General features: G+C 37.5%; 1 protein-coding gene across 1 annotated transcript; it reads right to left on the bottom strand.

The window, feature by feature from the left end:
* Nucleotides 1-4,821: 4,821 nt before the first annotated feature.
* Nucleotides 4,822-15,643, bottom strand: LOC585062 (sialin-like). The gene is made up of 10 exons (XM_030999916.1): nucleotides 15,278-15,643; nucleotides 13,784-14,004; nucleotides 12,132-12,371; nucleotides 11,752-11,839; nucleotides 11,090-11,179; nucleotides 9,980-10,095; nucleotides 9,046-9,198; nucleotides 7,914-8,046; nucleotides 7,164-7,405; nucleotides 4,822-5,286 (listed from the first exon to the last, which is right to left on the bottom strand). The coding sequence occupies exons 1-10, from the start codon at nucleotides 15,390-15,392 to the stop codon at nucleotides 5,128-5,130; spliced, it is 1,557 nt and encodes a 518-aa protein (XP_030855776.1). The 5' UTR covers nucleotides 15,393-15,643; the 3' UTR covers nucleotides 4,822-5,127.
* Between the last annotated feature and the right edge of the window lie 3,801 nt (nucleotides 15,644-19,444).

Below are 19,444 nucleotides of genomic sequence, written 5' to 3'. Positions count from 1 at the left end.
CTGGATCTTCCTTGCAGATACGTAGACAAAAGATTTCTGCCTAGCTGCAAACTTCTGATAATACGAGCAGTACACAATGCTTACCTTTACAGGAGGCAAGCGAAAGGAAATGGAGCAAAATTTCCTGAAATATTAATAAAAATTACTCGACTGGGAATGTGTGGGCACTAATCTGACATATAACATCATAAAGAACTGTACATGAACAAATCCAATTTTTATTTTCGTGAGCCGCAAGTAATCGGAAAGTGTCAAATTGCACGTTTTATGACTGTAAATTGTTACTATTTTTCACAAATTAAAGCTGCTATCTTGCAATGTAAACAAATTTCTTGAGACAATTAGGCTTTTGTATTCATATTTTTATCATCTGTTCGATTTTCCCCTTGTTAGTTGAAATAAAAAGTATTAATATTGAAATATTAAGGATATTTATTTGTGACAAAAATCACTACTCAGGCTTCCCAATGATAGTGGCCGCTTCAAACCTCGGACATCAAAGGTAACAGCACACAAGTAGATTCTATTGTGCAACCATAGAAAACAGCAGCTGCTTGGAATAATTTGTTGCCAGTTGGGTCTCCAGCTCTTAAAACTCCTTGAAGCACAGAGACGATTCTCATGAACCCCCTGTCATGCATGCAGAACCTCTTTTGTAAAGAAACAGCTCTGGCCTTTCGATCTACGACATATTGGCATTAGATCGATGGGAATGATCTTCCTGGTATTATGATTATAGTATTATATTATTGTTGGTGAAAACGAAGAAAGGAAATGTTCCCTGAGACACAATACTGGTTACTGTTGACTGAATTGATATGCATGTCTCCTCATAATGTGTACTTTTTGAAAGATTATTGTGACGCATAAACTTAATATGCATTCCCATATATTTCAATATTCAGATTATAAAATATTTTATGTAGTGACGTAATTTATGCTATGAAGTAAACACCCTTTGGCTAATCCACAGTCCATATACAGCATTGCCACCATCTATACGTATTGTTAAAGGGCAATCCAGCCCTTGTAGTGAGTTCATATTATGTATGAAAGCTAAAAAAAAATGAGTCAGTGGATTATAGATTAAATTCTACTGCGTGTCATGTACAAAAAAAAAAAAAAAAAAATCTTTCTTCTAAGTGCCTTCTCCCGTGGGGTACTACTAAAAATGGATGGCATATTATTATAGGTCCTCTGAATAAATAAACGTCAAAGAAAAAAAAACCTGTCGATATTGGAAACTGATTGAATTGCATGTCAAACATGAATGCATTATGAAAAATCGAAATCGATTCGCAGTATTTAGAAGACTTACAACAAGGTCTGAATAAACGTCTAAGAAAAAAACACCTGTCGATATCGGCAACTTATTAAATTGCTTGTCAAACATGGATGCATTATGAAAATTTGTTTTAAATGCTTGTTCTTCCGTTATTACCTTACATAAAGCTCTTCTTCGTGAAGCACAGAGTCGATTCTCATGAACCCCCTGTCATACATGCAGAACCTCTTTTGTAAAGAAACAGCTCTGGCCTTTCGATCTATAAGACATATTGGCATTAATTAGATCGATGAGAATGATCCTCCTGGTATAATGTTGGACAAACGGAGAAGAAAATGTTCCCTGAGACACAATACTGGTTACTGTTGACTGAATTAATATATCACTATGTCTATGCGAATCTCAAATGGTCAATGGATTGTGACGTCGTGGTGGATATCAATCTCTACTGTATGTCGTGTACAATTTTTTTTCTTCTCCTAAGTGACTTATCCCGTGGGGTACTACTCAAAATGGATGGCATATTATTATATGTCCTCTGAAGAGAAAAGGCACTGCTGAGTCATACATTTTTGTATTTGTATTTATTAGAGAACTTCATTCACATGAATACTTTGTTTAACAATACATGGGCATGGAAATTATTACAAATATTGGAATATTGGAAAAATCTTTTGAAAGATACATGGAAACCATAAAAATGATTGAACAAGTATGCATTTATGCAATACTTCAAATTAGATGAAATGTTCAGTAAATGACAAAGGGTAATTCATATAAAATAGTTATTGTTAAAAATTAACCTATCTATTGCAAATGATACATGGGTAAACCTGATAGCAATAGTTATGAAAACATTTTTTTTGGAAACAGTTCAAATGGTCAGAAACTTATTCTCAGATTGTTGCTATAATTCATTTTTTATGTCCCCTATTCATCACAAGGATTTGGATTAAATCGCTTCAAAATGTATTGCATGTGTTACGTACACATATACAAAATAGCAAATCATATGACAAAGAGATATTCCCTCAAACTAGAGATGTTATTCTACAAGACATTACAGATTCCATGCGGCTATCGAAATTCACTTTGGGTATTTGACAAAATACTTTAAAAACTGATCGATTATATTTTCATCGTGTAATTGTATAACTTGTTTTGATCTTTAAATTCTCTAGATATTCCTATTATTATATTATAACAATTTTTGTTCAGCGTTTTATCTTGTATATTCCATTACAATGTGAAATTCATTTCCAACTTTTTCCGTACTTTCACTACAAGTTCGTAGATGTGAGGGGTTTTCTGGACGTCTATGCCGGTTTTTATTTGTAGGTTGTGTGAACCAATTCTAAATCGACATATATATACAAATACAAAATTTATTTGTTTGTACTTAACGGGTTTTCAACATAGAATAAATACTTATCTGTTTCTCTGCCTTCACAATCTTCACAATATAACTCATTTTGCTCATTTCCATAGTCACTAAATAAGTCCATCAAGAACTGACGTTGGTATTAGTTTCTCATTTTGAATTCTATTTCTTTGTCAACGATTTTATTACTATAGATACACTGTCGCTCATAAAGGTGGAATATTTTTTTTAAATTCCAATTTATGGAATTATTTAAAAAATAATTAAAAAATAATAGATAAAGATAATAGTATACATTCTCTGATTTTATTGAGTAATAATTTGCCAATGTGTGTTTTGCGTGACTGCTAAAGCATGTGTATGCTACTATGCTTATCAACTAGGGGACCTATGCCCTTAAGTCATAAATGACAGTAATGAGGATTAATGCCCCACAAAAGGGCACTAATATAGCACATCGACACGGTTTTGATCATGGGGCCTCACAGTTACAAGGCCATTGCTTTGTCACTGAATCATGACTGTACGCAGCGGGGGCTAGGGTAGGGGGCAGTTTCCATAAATTTAAAAAAAACACTGAAAATGCAATAACTTTTCAATAATTTATTGCATTTAACCCCGGTGCCTAACATAAAAAAAATTCTGTGTGCTCAAGCCTTGAGCCATAATGCATGGCCGTCCAGATGATTTTTTTTATGTTGGGGACCGTGGTAAAATGCAATAAATTATTGAAAATTGATTGCATTTTCTGTTTTTTATTTTATTTATGGAAACTGCCCCCTACCCTAGCCCCCGCTGCGTACAGTCATGGTTCAGTGACAAAACAATGGCCTCGTAACTGTGAGGCCCCAGGATAAAAACCGTGTCGATGTGCTATATTAGTGCCCTTTTGTGGGGCATTAACCCTCATTACTGTCATTTATGACTTGAGAGCGTAGGTCCCCTAGTTAATAAGCATAGTAGCATACACATGCTTTAGCAGTTCCGCAAAACACACAATGGCAAGTTATTATTCAATCAAATCTGAGAATGTATACTATTATCTATATCTATTATTTTTAAATAATTGTTTTAATAATTCCATAAATTGGGGTAAAACTAAAATATTCCACCTTTATGAGCGACAGTGTACTATCTTCAAGTTTATAAACATTCATCATTGTCATCTACATATAATTTACATATCCTCAGGAGCTAGTGCCTGTTCCCGAGCTAACATACAGATTTGTTCCTAACCAGTTTTTGGTTTCCTTGAAGAGAGTGATATTAAATGAATAAAAAGGAATACATTTGTGGAAAAAATGAAATTTTAGTCGTTTTATCTGATGGAACAAATGGGAATGTACTGTTATCCTACAGTGATTACAACTTTCAAAAATTCATAACCTTCTCATTCTTTCCCGATTCATTCCAACTCTCACTCGTCTACTTCTCTGATTGTCTGCTTTCTCTAGTCAGAATAGGTAGATAATAATAATAATAATAATATTGGCATTTATATAGCGCTCTTACAGACATACATGTGTATCACAGCGCTTTACAACATATTATTATTACCCCGGTCATCGGATTCAGGCTTACCCGCACACAAGGTATGCACATTCTCCACTCCCTGGGGAGCATTCCAGCCAGTCGCCATTTTACAAGCGCCACTTGCTAATCAAACCACATTAGCTTTCGCATCCTACCGGGTACCCATTTTAACACCTGGGTGGAGAGTGGCAAATGTAGATCAATGTCTTGCCAAAGGACATTAGTGCCGCGGCGGGACTTGAACCGCGGACCTTGTGATCCACAGTCCGGTGACTTATCCACTCGACCACGACACCTCTACAGATAGTGGTGGTTATGTTACCTGACTGCTAAGAAAGCTTGTTTGTAAGCAACCAGAAGACCGACGGCTTTAGGTCCTCTCCTCTCGGTTTGCTATTAAGGTTGGATTTCTCTTTTGAATTATACAGGATAATCCTCTATTACTAAATCGACGAGTCCCTTCTCCTTCCCCCTTCTATAATGGTTAATATTTTAGTAGTTGGTTAATATTTTAGTAGTTGTTACTCATTTGAAAGTATGTAATATAAAGCTATGTATTATTTCGAGGTCTCCAAGCAATATACTTAGGTTTCGCTATTTGAATGAACGAAGCATGTGTGGTGAACAAACAAATTAATCAAGCTATCTTGGGTACTCATACACTTCTATTAGCCTAGTGTAATGTTTTTTTTTCTTTTTCAGGAAATGTCAATATGTTATGAGTTATGTTAACTGTTGCTTCAACTTCAAGTATGCATGGTATATAAGCCTCGTTGATTTTGGCTATACAACTTACAAGTTCTTTATCGTTACGACTTGAACGTCAAGCCAAACCAATGTCACGATCTGTGACGTGTATAAGGGTAAGAAGGAGGATGACATGAGTGTATTGCAACAGCTTGCCAATCCTCTGGAAACCCCGGTGTTTTCACTTCACTTCTTTGTATTTTTCCGTTTTCTGATCATCTTTTTCTATCACTGCCCAGGACTGCAGCTCCGAGGTGCAGAAGAGAAGAACGATAACCTCAGCAAAAATGGCGATGCCAAACGCGATCCAGTACATCTTCCGCCATCCAAGCATGTCAGCCTGAGAAGAAAAAGGGAAAGTAAAGAGAGATACAGAGAGATACATAGAGAGAAAGAGAGAGAGAGAGAGAGAGAAAGAGAGAGAGAGAGAAAGAGAGATAGAGAGAGACAGACAGAGACAGACAGAGACAGAGACAGAGAGAGAGATAGAGTCAGAGAGAGAGAGAGAGAGAATTAGTTATTGCCACAGGAAGGCAGCAATGGTCCAGCTATTGTGGTAGTTCTGTTAATCAGGGGCGGCCGAGCGACTACCAACGTGGGGGGGGGGGGCACCAACAAAAAGGGTTACTTGCTGGAAAATAGGGTACCTACAAAGGGAAATCTCAAAGCGAAAATATACAATTCTTCTCATACATGTTTACATTTTCAAAGATGATATTATTTTTTTTTTTTATACATCATACAATATATTGCTTAAGCATCATGCTTCTGCAGTTGAGTGTGATTGTCTGAAAATTTATTTGCGAGCGAGCGAAGCACGTGCTCATAACGGAAGACTGAAAAGACCTTTGATAAGTAAAATAATTATATAATCTATTATCTATTATAATCATCATTATCTTTGATAAGTTTTTTTTTCTTATCTGTCTGTAAATATTACCTATTTTAACTTATTAATGTTGTACATGTATGTGGGGAACCCCAGTAGAAATAAGCTCTCGAGCTTTCGTGGGTTATCTTGTTCAAGCTGACTTAATTTTGATCTGTTATTCTTTTATATTGTTGTATGTTTGAGGTTTGGCGAATAAAAATCAATCAATCATCAAATGCGAGCGAGCGTGGCGAGCGAGCTTTGGGGGAAATTTCTCTCAGTCGCTTGAAATTGTGGGCACGTTTAATGATGAGAGGAAAAGGGGACACTTATCGAAAAGGATAATACATTTATTAGAAAAGAAAAGGAGCACGTACATGTCAAAGTACAAAGTGTAATTATCAGAAGTTATGGGGCACTTCTTACACCTAAATAAAGAGGCACTCATCAGGGATGAAAAAGGTACTTATGATAATCGGAAATGGGCAAATGTCGACGGAAAAGGGGCACCCATCAGATTTTGATAGGGGCATCTATAACAGGTGAAAAGGGAGCATTTATGAAAAATGGATAGGCCCAAATTATTAAAAAGGAATAGGGGCACGTATCATTGTTTAAAAAAGGAAAATTATCAGAGGTGAAAAGGGGCACTTATTGCATCTGAAAAGGGGCACTGACTAGATATGAAAAGAGGCACTTATAAGAATGAGAAAGGGGCACTTATAATAAAGGAAAATATGCACTTATAAGAGATGAAAAGGGGTAATTAAGAAAGGGGAAGGGGCACTAATAAAAGAAGGAAAAAGAGCATTTATTAGAAAGGAAAAGGGGCAAGTGTCAGAATAAAAGAGCAACTTATCAGAGGTTAAAAGGGATGGGAGCACTTTTACAAATTAACTTAGGGGCACTTGTCAAAGTAAAAGGAGCATTTTTCTTACAGTATATTAAAAAGGGGCACTTTTGGAGTACCACTCTGCCCCCCCCCCCCTCACCTAGGAGGGCCGCCTCTGATGGGGATACATGTATCAGGGCGCCGACATTGTCATCAAGACATAAGCACGCTAAGAACATCGGGTGCCTGTTGCCCCTCCCCCTCTCGCTCCAACCACTGTCTCTTATCCTTTTTTTTCGCCATTCAGTGTAATGGCACTAGCTCCCGTGCCCCCTCTGTATTATACGCACTGACCGATTTGATTGTTTCGATTCATGCAGGTATAGTAGTTGTCTCGATATAAATTTATATACGCCTACAGGTCATAACAATTTTTATTGTCATGCCAATACAGCGTTTGTCTCTGCTCTAACTTTTCCTCTGCCTCTCTGTCTCTCCTCCTTTTCATTCTCACCTGATTTTCAGTAACAACACCTGCAATCATAGGCGACAAAAACCCAGGAGTGTTTGCGAAGGTGTTTGCGATGGCCGTTACTATTCCGGCGTAGGGTGTTGCGAACTCCATCTGCGTGAGGGATGCGCCCGAATAAACGAGTCCCGTCGAAGCTAGACCAAGAGACAACATGGTGATGGTGGCAGCGGCATTGCATCCTGTATATCCCGATGACACCATGAACAAGGCCGAAAAGATCAGACCTGAATGTTGAAAATATTATTTCTTTATCAATAAATAAATATGAAAAAACCTCAATAATTGCGTCAAAAATTGTATACCGCTCTTGCAAACTGTATAATTATGTGAAAGTTTTCCGCAAGTTTCGATAAGTTCTCATTCAAAAATTGTGTGAAGTTTGTTTTCCTATTATGAAAGATGGTGCTCTTTAAAAGCTTGCGTTAAACAGATTTTGAAAGCACTTTCAAAACGCTCTGAATCCAACACTCGTTTGAATAGTTTTGAATACAGGATTTATCAATAGTTTTTACAACTTGCTTTCGTTTGGATTCCTGATAGATTCGTTCATTGGCACTGAGCAATCCCCAAAACTCGGTTGAACTATGTAAAGAGAAACTGTATGACTTAATACGCAACGTTTCTCTTCGAAATTTGCCACCAAATTGATGACGTTACGCAGCTTCCCATAATAGTGTTCAGACGGTTGAATTGTGTATATTCAGGTAATATAAGACATTACCAGGACTTTACCTAGACTGGTCATTAGTTTTCTGATTACAGTTCTAGAGAGTTTGGTTCTTGAAATCAAGTAGTCGGCGAGAAAACCGCCGCCTAAAAGTGTCATAAGGAGGATAGCATAAGGAAATGCCGATAGAGCTCCAGCCTGCAAATTGATTAAACATGTAAGAATAATGTTAAGAAGTTTTAGTAGTGTCTTTATTGAAATAAGAAGTACCATGTACATATTATACATATACATTTATATCAACAATTATTGTAATATATATGTATAGGTTTTAAGTAAACATACTGTACGATTTTTAAGGGAATAAAGGTCTGTCATCATAAGAAATGCGTCGATACGACTTGATCTTGTCAAGAAAGAATAGGATTTGATAGATTCAGCCTTCGGGCTTTTAATATGATACCTTCAGATTTGTTAATTGGAAAGCGGCACTATATTGGTGAACCATACCAACAGGTTTACAGCAAGTTCACATGAATTTGTAATTTGATAAACCTGAAATATATTGAAGTCCAACTAATTTAATTTTAGCCTTTGTTTAAACCGCAGATAATAGATGTTTTATCGTTACACAGAAGAACAAAATCTCGGTTGATATTAAGGGTTGAAAAGTGCTTACGCTGCAAAAGAAGCCGGACAATGGCCAATAAAATTCACCGCGGGTGTTATACAAAATCCTATCTTATTACTTGCCAGGGAGCAAATAACATTTTATTGAGATAGTTGTTTAAACTGCGGCCATAAACAGGGGCAATCAAAAAAAAAATCCTTTAAAACAAAAACAAACAAAAACAATAATTTCTGCAATGTCAGCGTTTATCATCGTTAGTCACGCAGTGGTCGTAAAAAACAGATAATTAAAGATACTGCTGGATTAACACCATAACGTGGGGTTGTCAAACAGCCAAGAATCTAGTCTTGAAAAAGTGTCTTTATCAAGTGATTTATCTGCTGTAGCCTACTTAACGCTTTTAATATTCGATTTACATGACTTAGACAGCAATATCATTCTTTAGACTTAGAGGAATATAAGCGGTGTTAGTTTAACGGAAAAGTTACTTATAATTATCTCATGCATGATTCAAGCAGCACCATGGATAAGCAGTCTAAATGAATGCATAAAGGTTTTTAACTCACTGTTATGACATCGAATCTAAGAGCTTCGCTCAGGAATATTGGTAGATTGGTTGTCAATGAATGCAAAATCCACAAGATAGCGAAATCAGCCATGCCCACGGCCATCACGGGGAGTGACGTGATAATCCGAAACCATGGATAAGATGTAGGAGGCTGGAAAGTCGAGTGATAATGATTATTGTTCAACATTTTCAAAGATATTTTGTTTGCACGTCGTTTTCATTTTCTGTATGAAGTGAGTCACGAGAGATTAGAAACAAAAGAGATGTGAAATATTATGTGATGTGCTTTCCAGTTGGTAATTAAGAACTTCAAATTAAGATGTTAATCCTGGCAATGGTGAGAAATAAGGGGAAAAGTACATCCATTTAGGCCAATGAGATGAGATGATTTAAAGATAAATCAAAGTGTTTGCAAGAGTGCAGACCAGGGTCAAAAAGTTGTTCGTTAATTTTAGAATGTAGAAAATGCCGTAGATCAAATATGAGTTGTTTAAAGATTACAAATTTACTCTTTTTAGTGTATACGATCTTTTTTTCCTTGAAAGTACCTCGCACTTAGGGATAAAGTACTCTTTACTGCGCCAATAAACCATATTATTGCTTGATGTTTATTCATGGCAGGCCTTAGCAAGTATGTAGAAACAAAGATGCAAGAAGAACAAGACGAATAAACAAAAATTCATCACTGACATTATCCATGATCTTGACCAACACCTTGATTTATCTTGTGGAGAAGAGAAATAATAATATGAAAGCTCTAAAATCCAAGATGGAAAAAAAAAGTAGACACCCTTCTTTCAAAATGGACCAGGCCATCTTCCTCATCTTAAAGTTGTATCTATACTTTGTTCCTTTGATGACTATAGAATGATAAAATGGATGATTAGTATGATGCTTATGAAACAGGCACTTCTGTTGAAAGATGGAAATACCTTCTTCCACAGCTGAAGTTCTTTGATGAGGTATTCTTTCTCTTCAGAATTAATGCTTGGATGGGAATTGGGCGAGTCATAGATGAATATTGTCCAAAACACGAACCATGTGATACCTATTACACCTTGGATAACCAAGCTGGGAAAAAAGTAGACACCCTTCGTTCAAAATGGACCAGGCCATCTTCCTCATCTTAAAGTTGTATCTACTTGTTCATTTGATGACTATAGAATGATAAAGTGGATGATTAGTATGATGCTTATGAAACAGGCACTTCTGTTGAAAGATGAAAATACCTTCTTCCAGAGTTGAAGTTCTTTGATGAGGTATTCTTTCTCTTCAGAATTAATGCTTGGATGGGAATTTGGCGAGTCATAGATGAATATTGTCCAAAACACGAACCATATGATACCTATTACACCTTGGATAACGAAAAAATGGATTAATTATTTAATCAATCAATAAAATAAACAAATTAATAATTTCATAATCATAAGGTCAATGGTGTTCTTTTGCAGACATTATGACAGTGTACCAGAAACATAAATGGGGGCCTGTGTAAAACAAACAAATGAGCTTTTATTAACACCAGTAATTTGAAGCTCTGAAAGTTTATACATTTTTTAATGACAATGCAAAGTTTCCCACTACTTTCATTTTTTGTCATGAAATGGTTTCCTTTATTTTTCGTCTTCTGAGACGACCAGAGTGCGTTCACTCATTTTAAGCATATTTAGAGTTATTGCTGTACTGACTCTCCACGAACGTAGACATTGTATAGAAATTGTATTTTTGTTCTAATGACCAAAGCAGAATAATACCCTCACCATATCCTGAAAATTAAATCTGTCCTGAATATCTCACTTCTGTTTTGTTTCAACTCTGAAGATAAAAACACAGTGACCATAATTATTGATGATACACCGTTGTCTATAAAGTTATATTCATGAAAATATCATTTATTCTTGATGGATGATGTCTGTATCTTCTCAGAACCTAATAGATCAATCTTCTCTTTTGATTTATTATCTTGGGACGATCGTTGAAATAACACAAACCGGAAACATGTAGAGGCATCAGCAGAATTATACAAACCATTATATTCTTACCTATCATATAGAATGATGACGACCATCCATAAGAGGATTCAGCTAAGAGACCCGAGATCGGCTGCATCACTATGTGCCCAATCGGAAGACCTGAATCAAAAAAATTAAAAGATGTTGTTTCAATGAGGTCTAGTTAACACTTCATCTATATGCAATTAGCGTGGATTTCGATCTGGGTGATTTATACTAATAATTTATGTTTCAATAGTTCTATACACGTTATCATAATAAGCCACACTCACTTACTCCATCAAACACCCGACCTTCACACCCCCTCCCCACCGGTTTCAGTTCCCTAAATTTAGAATTAACTAGACTCTAAAAAGAATATCACTGATAATGTCACCTTTGCTTCCAACCATGGAACCGTACCAATCATGCTCATTCAAATCACATTTAAGAAGAACCTATCAATGTTAAATATCCTTTTTAGTAAAAATATTAAGGATATCCCATTTAGGCGACGAGACTTTCAATATTTTGTCTCATAATGAAGTTGTTAGCAGCTCAGTCGGTTGTTGGACTCGTGGGTATAGTCGGTCTCGGAGGTTGCTGTAGTCGAAAATATATTTACCAGTTTATTAAATTCGTCACAAATATTATCCTAATCTCTCCTTCTTTCTCGATTGTATTACCTTCATCAAATCAAGGGAAATGTTTACCTGCGTAGACAATAGCAAGGAGAATACTTCGATCTGCGGAAGGAGCCCACCGGGACATGAAAGAATACATCGATGGGTAAGTCCCACTCTACAAAAGGATAAACATTATTGAAATTAATTAGAATGCAAACTGTACAAATCGTACTATATCTAATTCCCGATCCACGTACTTTTGAAACTCATAATTCATCAGAATTATTGTCACAACAAATCCTGTACCATATAGTTGCAACTGGTTTTAATTGGTTTTAAGTGAAAAGGACAGAACTAAATAGTCTCTGCTGCATAATTATCTTGAAGACAGTAAATTATTTTACATTATTAAAGGTGACCACACTTGTCATTGTTCAAACTATAAAGGTAGCAATCCTTGAACGTACCTCAGCCAATCCACAGATGAATCTGGTGATGAAGATAGCTGTCACACTATGATGGGCAGCGAGAGGGATAAGCAGAGACCCCACTGAGGATAAGAAGACACCCAACCCGTATATCCAGGAGCAGGACTTCGGGTATCTGTCGGATAGGATACCCGCGGGCACCTGGAGAAGCACAAAACCGTAGTAGTAAGCCGACAGGATGAGCTCCTGTGTGTGTGCATCCCAAGGGAACTCGCCTTCCTATAATGTAAAAGAAGATTCAAAATCAAGAAAACAATTTATCTAAATGTAAAGAGGCGATTGTCAAACAATATTTGTACTTCAAGTGGATGTTTCCTTGTAAATCTGCAATAGTTTTGATTGATATTGATTGATAGATTGGTAGGTTGCAAATAACAATAATTAAAGCATAATACATTTTTACAAAACATTGATATTTCTTATGATTATGCACAATGGCGTAGACAGGTTCGTACACCTGGGGGGGATGACTCAGGGGCGGATCTAGCTTTTTGTTAAGGGGGGGGGTGACCAATAATGACGATGCGGAGCATCGTCCACGAGCCGCGAAGCGGCGAGCCGATTTTTTTTGGGGTGTTATTTTGAACCCCGTATGTGATGTTTTCCTGGCATCTATTAACACAATGGAGACCATAAAAAACAGTGCATGATAACGTCTTTTTAAATCAAGTAACAGTTAAATACACAGTTATATCCAGAGTTATCATGTGTTTGGTTAAGTTACCAGATGAGTTGAATATCTTTTCACAATATTTGCACTTGAAAGGGTTTCTCTCCAGCGTGCGTTCTTTTTTCTTTCTTTTTTTCTTTTTTTCTTCTTTTTTTTCCTTTTTTGTTTGTTTGTTTTTTGGGCCGCCCAAGGGGGGGTTTAAACCCCCTAACCCCCCCCCCCCCGTAGATCCGCGCCTGTTTAATCTTGTGGTTATCTTGTGGTTTCCAAACCACAAGATAACCACAAAATACTTGTAAGATTTTCTTTTTGTTACCGTCTGAATTGGCTTTCACCGTGTGAATGCGGCTAATAACAATAAACACAATTACAATAATGATGAGGATTATTATTATCATCATCATAATTATTATTATTATTAATATTATAATTGTTATCATTATTATTATTACTATTATTATCATCATAATTATTATTATTATTAATATTATAATTGTTATCATTATTATTATTACTATTATTATCATCATTATTACTTATTAAGTAAGCAAATATCATTCCCCAAAACCTGGGGGGGGGGATGATTGTACATGCCATCCCCCCCACCTTGTGAGGTGGGGGGATGCATCCCCCTCATCCCCCCCCCCCCCCCGTTGTCTACGCCCCTGATTATGCATGTGTGGAAGAAAAATCATCCTGGATCGTAGTAATTAATAACATGAAAGAAATTTCAATGTTACGAATATGAAAAGTAAACCTTCTTAAAAGCCAGAGTAGTTAGTGAATATACTGGATTGTGTATGAGGTCGTTATACATTTTGAATGGGAGGTGAGGTTTCTGACCACACTTAGTTTGCCGAATGTCCTCCTATAATTTGTTACGAAAAATGGTCCTGATACCCGAATGATGCATGTGGAAATAAAAATGAAATTAATCGTGTGATAGAGCTATGGTATCTACCTTGCTTCTGCCTCCTGTTTCGTTGCTATACAAATCACCATGTTGCGGGCACAGTTCTGTCGATGACTGATTCTGGCTATAATCAGTACTATAACTTCTGTTGGCCATTGCAATAATAGCGACGCTCATGTTAACTCTAGATCCATAGGAGCTTGCAAAACCAAGGCATGCCATTACAGCCACGAAGTATCTTGTTGACCATTTCAATTTGCTGCCCGGATCTGAAAAATGAAGTAAGGCCTTTTACCATTTTCTTTTTTTTAATTTTTTTTTTTTTATAGAAAACGAATATAATTTGTACCCGACATCCTAAATGCTTTTTATCAGGTGGTCAGCCTTCCCCCATCTCACTCTTGTGCACCATCCCACTACTCCTGACCATGCTGAATAAAGCAACAACAAATAAAATGCCCTCCTTTTGTCAAGGAGAGAGTGAGCGGGGGACACAAAATTGTTTTACCTATCGTTTTTTGGCAGAGTGATCTTAGAAGAGTAAAATGTATGTCGGCATAATGGCGCCGAGATCAGGGAGGACGGAAGACTTTGAATGGATGTCATGAAAGTTATTCTAAATCTGTGCTGATACATTCCTCTGATATTACAGACAAGACAATTATGGTACAGCTGTCTCTCCCGACCCATGCATATAGTAGACCTATATAATTATGTCTGTGTAATGACTGCTGTTGTTATGTTAAAACATGGTTAACTGTGATTGTCAATGCATTGTGTTTCACTTTTTACAAGCTTTGCTTTTTACTCTCTAAAAAAAATCGAGTGATCACGGACGTCACTCCTCTGGAGAGTGAAAATGTAGTGAAAATAGAGTGAACATTCCCTCTTTTCTTCTTTGAGAGCACTCTAAAATCAATCGATTTTCACTCCTAAACAAGTGATCACGGACGTCACTCCCAAGAAAGTGAAAATAGAGTGAAAATTCACTCTTTTTTTTAAAGAGAGTAGTGGATCACTCTTATCCATTATACGGTTTACATTATGTTTCTTGTCATTAATCATACAAAGCATGCATTTCCATATCATTTTATACTACGTTTTCATTAGTTTGCATTATTAGTACATTATCATTATATTGTACTGTATTATCCTTTGTATGTATTCTTCGTATTTTTATTTTGATGGAAATAAAAGTGAAACTGCAGATGATTCACCACGTGACTTTTAATATATTTCACAGATATAAAATGGCCTATACTGTCCTCCGTTTCTAATAAAGCAAATATTTATGTAGTTTTCTTTGTATAAGGTATCATTGAGAAATTCGACTTTTCTGATGAATAAAATGCATGACATGGTTGAATTATTGATATTTCTGAATGATCAAAACGATATCCTAAGGAGAATATATTAAAAGCAATAGAGAAGCATAATAATCATTTTCTATATTATGGTCAATGAAAAAAAAAAGGGTTTTATACGAACAAAAACTACAGTTGACAATGAAAATATTAAATATCAAGGTAGCATGACCTTTACCTTTCTTAGAAAACAGAAGAGGTTGTTTTTCACTATCTTCATTGTTGGTCCTCGATGAAATCCTTTCCAAAGACCGATCTAGGCCTTTACTGTATGACGTATATCCTTCTTCCATGGTTCATATATTATTCTGAATATTATATTCTTCACCCACAAAAATAGATCAACCACAAAAATATATCAACCGAGTTTCACAATATTAGGTGCACCCGAAGCACTGCACTTTCAGTATTCTGGCCGATGCAATACGTCAATAGTGAATATATTGGAGTATCTCTTTCTCTCGTTGTTCATGGAGACTTTGAATCGTTAAATATTGCCTTTTTTAATAAATATTTACAATTCCTTATCTTTCTACCTGTTATATATCCCAAGATAAAGGTAACATCGACACGCACGTCAATAGGCCAACCTATACCAGTTCAGGTCTATACCAGTTCTTTTTAATAAATATTTACAATTCTTTATCTTTCTATCTGTTGCAGTATATCCCAAGATAAAGGTAATAACGACACGCACATCAACTGACTTATACCAGTTTTGACCGGTAATCCGATGTTCCTATAAAATTTGTCAAGTTACAGCAAAGCTTGAGGGACTTTGACAAGTGTAAATACAGTATGACTGCATACTATAATATATTACCACAATGTGTAATGCGATCCAGTGGCGTAATGAGCGAAAACGTTTGGGGGAGCTGACAAAAAAAATCCGCAGCACCCCACTCTAACATGCAGGCCCCGCTGAACGTTTCGCAAAGTGGGGTCTAGGGGCAAAGCCCCGGCAGGGGTCAAGGGGTGGAGCCCCCGAAGCTCAAGGTTTATAGGCATCAGTGGCGGATCCAGGAATTTCTTACCGGGGGAAGGGGCACAAAATGGCATGGGGTTAAATATATGTAAAACGATGAAGCGACAGAACGAGGCTTTAGCGGCGAGGGAGCGGAGCGACCAAGCGTCGGTGGGTCTGGGAGGGGGTTCTGGCCCCCTCCCAGAATAAGAAGCATTTGCAATTTTAGAACCAAATTAGTCGCATTTTCAGGCACTTCCTGGAGTAATATGATGTAAAAATAATTGCTTTCACCTACCCCTTCCAAGAGTAGGGATCTTTTGCAATTTGAGAACCAAATTTGGCGCATTAATGTCCACCGGCACTTCCTGGAAAAAAACGAGGCCTTCTGATTGGTTAAAAGTTAGAGAAAAGTGATCTGTCACTTCTTGAGACGTATATGCTTTGATGCTGCACAATGCACAAAGACGGTGGTCCGGTACTTCACCAGTAGTACTTGCAAAATGTTTCTCGAGTGTATAAACGGTGTCGTTATTAGGGGCGTCGCTAGATCTTTGTCAGTGGGGGAGTGGGGAGGGTGTAGAGGCCACCGATTACCGACAAAACGAGCAACCAATTACCGACAAATATATTAATGCCAATGTCCAAATGTCTACAAATTTAACCCTATAATCCAGGGGCCAAGAACTAAGTTATTTTTAAGTCTCCCCCTCCCGCGCGAAGCGCGGAAACTTTGACACTTAATTAAATTATTAGAGAAAGAAAACGATCAGTTGTACCATTCTCGACTCTCAATTCTTGTTTGGATCCAGTTCTCCCCCCCCCCCCCTCCCGCGCGAAGCGCGGCAGTTTTGACGTTTTAATAAATTATTACTCTTAATCCTTGTCTGAATTCATTTTCGCCCATCCCGCGCGAAGCGAGGCAGCTTTGACGATTCATTAAATTCACCTAATCCTTGTCTGAATTCATTTTCGCCCATCTTGCGCGAAGCGCAGAAGCTTTGACGTTTCAATAAATCATCACTCTTAATCCTTGTCTGAATTCATTCCCGTGCGAAGCGAGGAAGCTTCGACGATTCATTAAATTATTACTCTTGATCCTTTGACTGAATTTATTTTCGTCCATCTCGCGCGAAGCGTGGAAACTTTGACGTTTCAATAAATCATTACTCTTAATCCTTGTCTAAATTCATTTTCGTCCATCCCGCGCAAAGCGCGGAGGCTTTCACGTTTCATTACATTATTAGAGTAAGAATACGATTCGTTGTATCGTGTTCTTGTTTGAATTCAGTTTCCCCCCTCCCGCGCGAAGCGCGGAAGCTTTGACACTTCATTCAATTATTAGAGAAAGAAGACGATTCATTGTACCGGTTCCGTCTCTTAATCCTTGTCTGAATTCATGTTCGCCCATCTCGCGTAAAGCGCGGAAACTCTGACGTTTCATTAAACTATTACTCTTAATCCTTGTCTGATTTAATTTTCGCCAATCTCGCGCGAAGCGCGGAAGCTTTAACGTTTCAATAAATTATTACTCCTAATCGTTGTCTGAATTCATTTTCGCCCATTCCACGCAAAGCGCGGAAGCTTTCAAGTTTCATTAAAATATAAGAGAAGGAAGAAGATTCGTTGTACTGTTCTCGCCTCTTAATCCTTGTCCGAATTCAGTTGCCCCCCCCCCCTCCCGAAGCGCGGAAGCTTTGCCGTTTCATTAAATTATTAGAGAAAGAAGACGATTCGTTGTACCTTTCACTTCTCTTAATCTTGTCTGAATTCAATTTCCCCACTGGGCCCATTAACGGTACATGTACAGTGTTACATGTTGTAAGTATTGAACGCCCGGCAGTGCTTGTCACAGTGCTTCTTGAAAGGATTTTTTTTTTTTTACTAGTGTTACTGTTAGTGGCAACGGCCCTTAGTGACTTAAAAAAAAAAAAAAAAAAAAGCTCCTCCTGGCCATTTGGGAATGTGTCAGTTTGCAACATAAATGGAGAAACGCGAATTTTGTTGAAAATCATGTGATATCACAAACATTTATACACCATTTGTATATTGAATTGAAAATAAGTCATGGTTCAATTTTATTTGGGGGGGCTGGCGCCCCCCCCCCCAAGCTCCCCCACCAGTACGCCAGTGATGCGATCAGTACTAGTATTCAAAAGCTAGGGCACTAGTATCAAGGGCATATGGGGTTGGGTCGGGGGCGTGCGGCCGGTGTGTGTGTGTGTGTGGGGGGGGGGGGGGTGAGGGCACCATTGATAATTTGATCAAAATCATTATAAGTCCATATCGACCGGGGAGTCCAAAAAGTACTTCTTCATTTCTCCAAAGCGGGCTGCGAATTTTTTTTCCGTACTCGAGAGGGCAAATACCCCATGTGCGCATGCGCGTGGACTTGTGATTTCTCTGCTACTTCCCATACGAAATGTACATGTATTCGCATCTACTGTGCACGATTCGCGTTCTACGAGTAAACGATGGCATAGTAGTCTTCAAACACAGACTCTGATTTGCCAGTTTGACAAAACAATTACGCATATTGTATGATTCAGACATTTTAGTGCTTACAGAAATGCATCCCAAATTGAATAGCATGGTATAGTAGTCTGCAAGCACAGACGCTAATCGGACAGTTTGACAACATAGTGTCTTGAGTAGTGCTTTATATTCAAATATGTGTAGTTTTATGATTCAGACCCTACTGGTGCGTGTATTGGAAAGGCATCTCAACTTGCAGAGTGGCATAGTAGTCTGCAAGCACAGACGCTAATCTGACAGTTTGACAAAATAGTGTTATTCAAGTCTGAGTAGTTTTATGATTCAGACCCTACTGGTGCGTGTATTGGAAATGCACCTCAACTTATAGAGTGGCATAGTAGTATGCAAGCACAGACTCTCCTTTGACAGTTTGACAGAATAATATAGGCCTATTGTGTATTGAGTAGTGCTTTTATTCAAGTTTTCGTAGTTTTCTGTGTTGTGCCACTGCTCACTCTCTCTCTCTCTCTCTCTCTTTCTCTCTCTCTAGCTCTCCCTCCAGTATGCTCGCACTCTCTGTATTACTTTTATTTATAATCATGGTCTGCTGAGAGCCAGAAGGATGTTAACTCTTAACACAACGAATGCCCTTCTGGCTCTGAACAAACGATAGTAGGCCTATATATGATAAACCCAGATTAGCGTCTGTGCTTGCAGACTACTATACCATTCTATACAAGTTGCAATGTATTTCCATATGCACTACTGGGTCTGAATCATACAACTACACAGACTTGAATAAGCACATCGCGACACATACGCATATTGATTTGTCAAACTGGCAAATCAGAGTCTGTGTTTGAAGACTACTATGCCATCGTTTACTCGTAGAACGCGAATCGTGCA

This window comes from Strongylocentrotus purpuratus, unplaced genomic scaffold, assembly GCF_000002235.5.
Source record: "Strongylocentrotus purpuratus isolate Spur 01 unplaced genomic scaffold, Spur_5.0 spur5_scaffold_6, whole genome shotgun sequence".
NCBI classification, from domain to species: Eukaryota; Metazoa; Echinodermata; class Echinoidea; order Camarodonta; family Strongylocentrotidae; genus Strongylocentrotus; species Strongylocentrotus purpuratus.
Note: the sequence above shows the minus strand (reverse complement) of the source record. Positions and strands in the feature narration are given on the sequence as shown.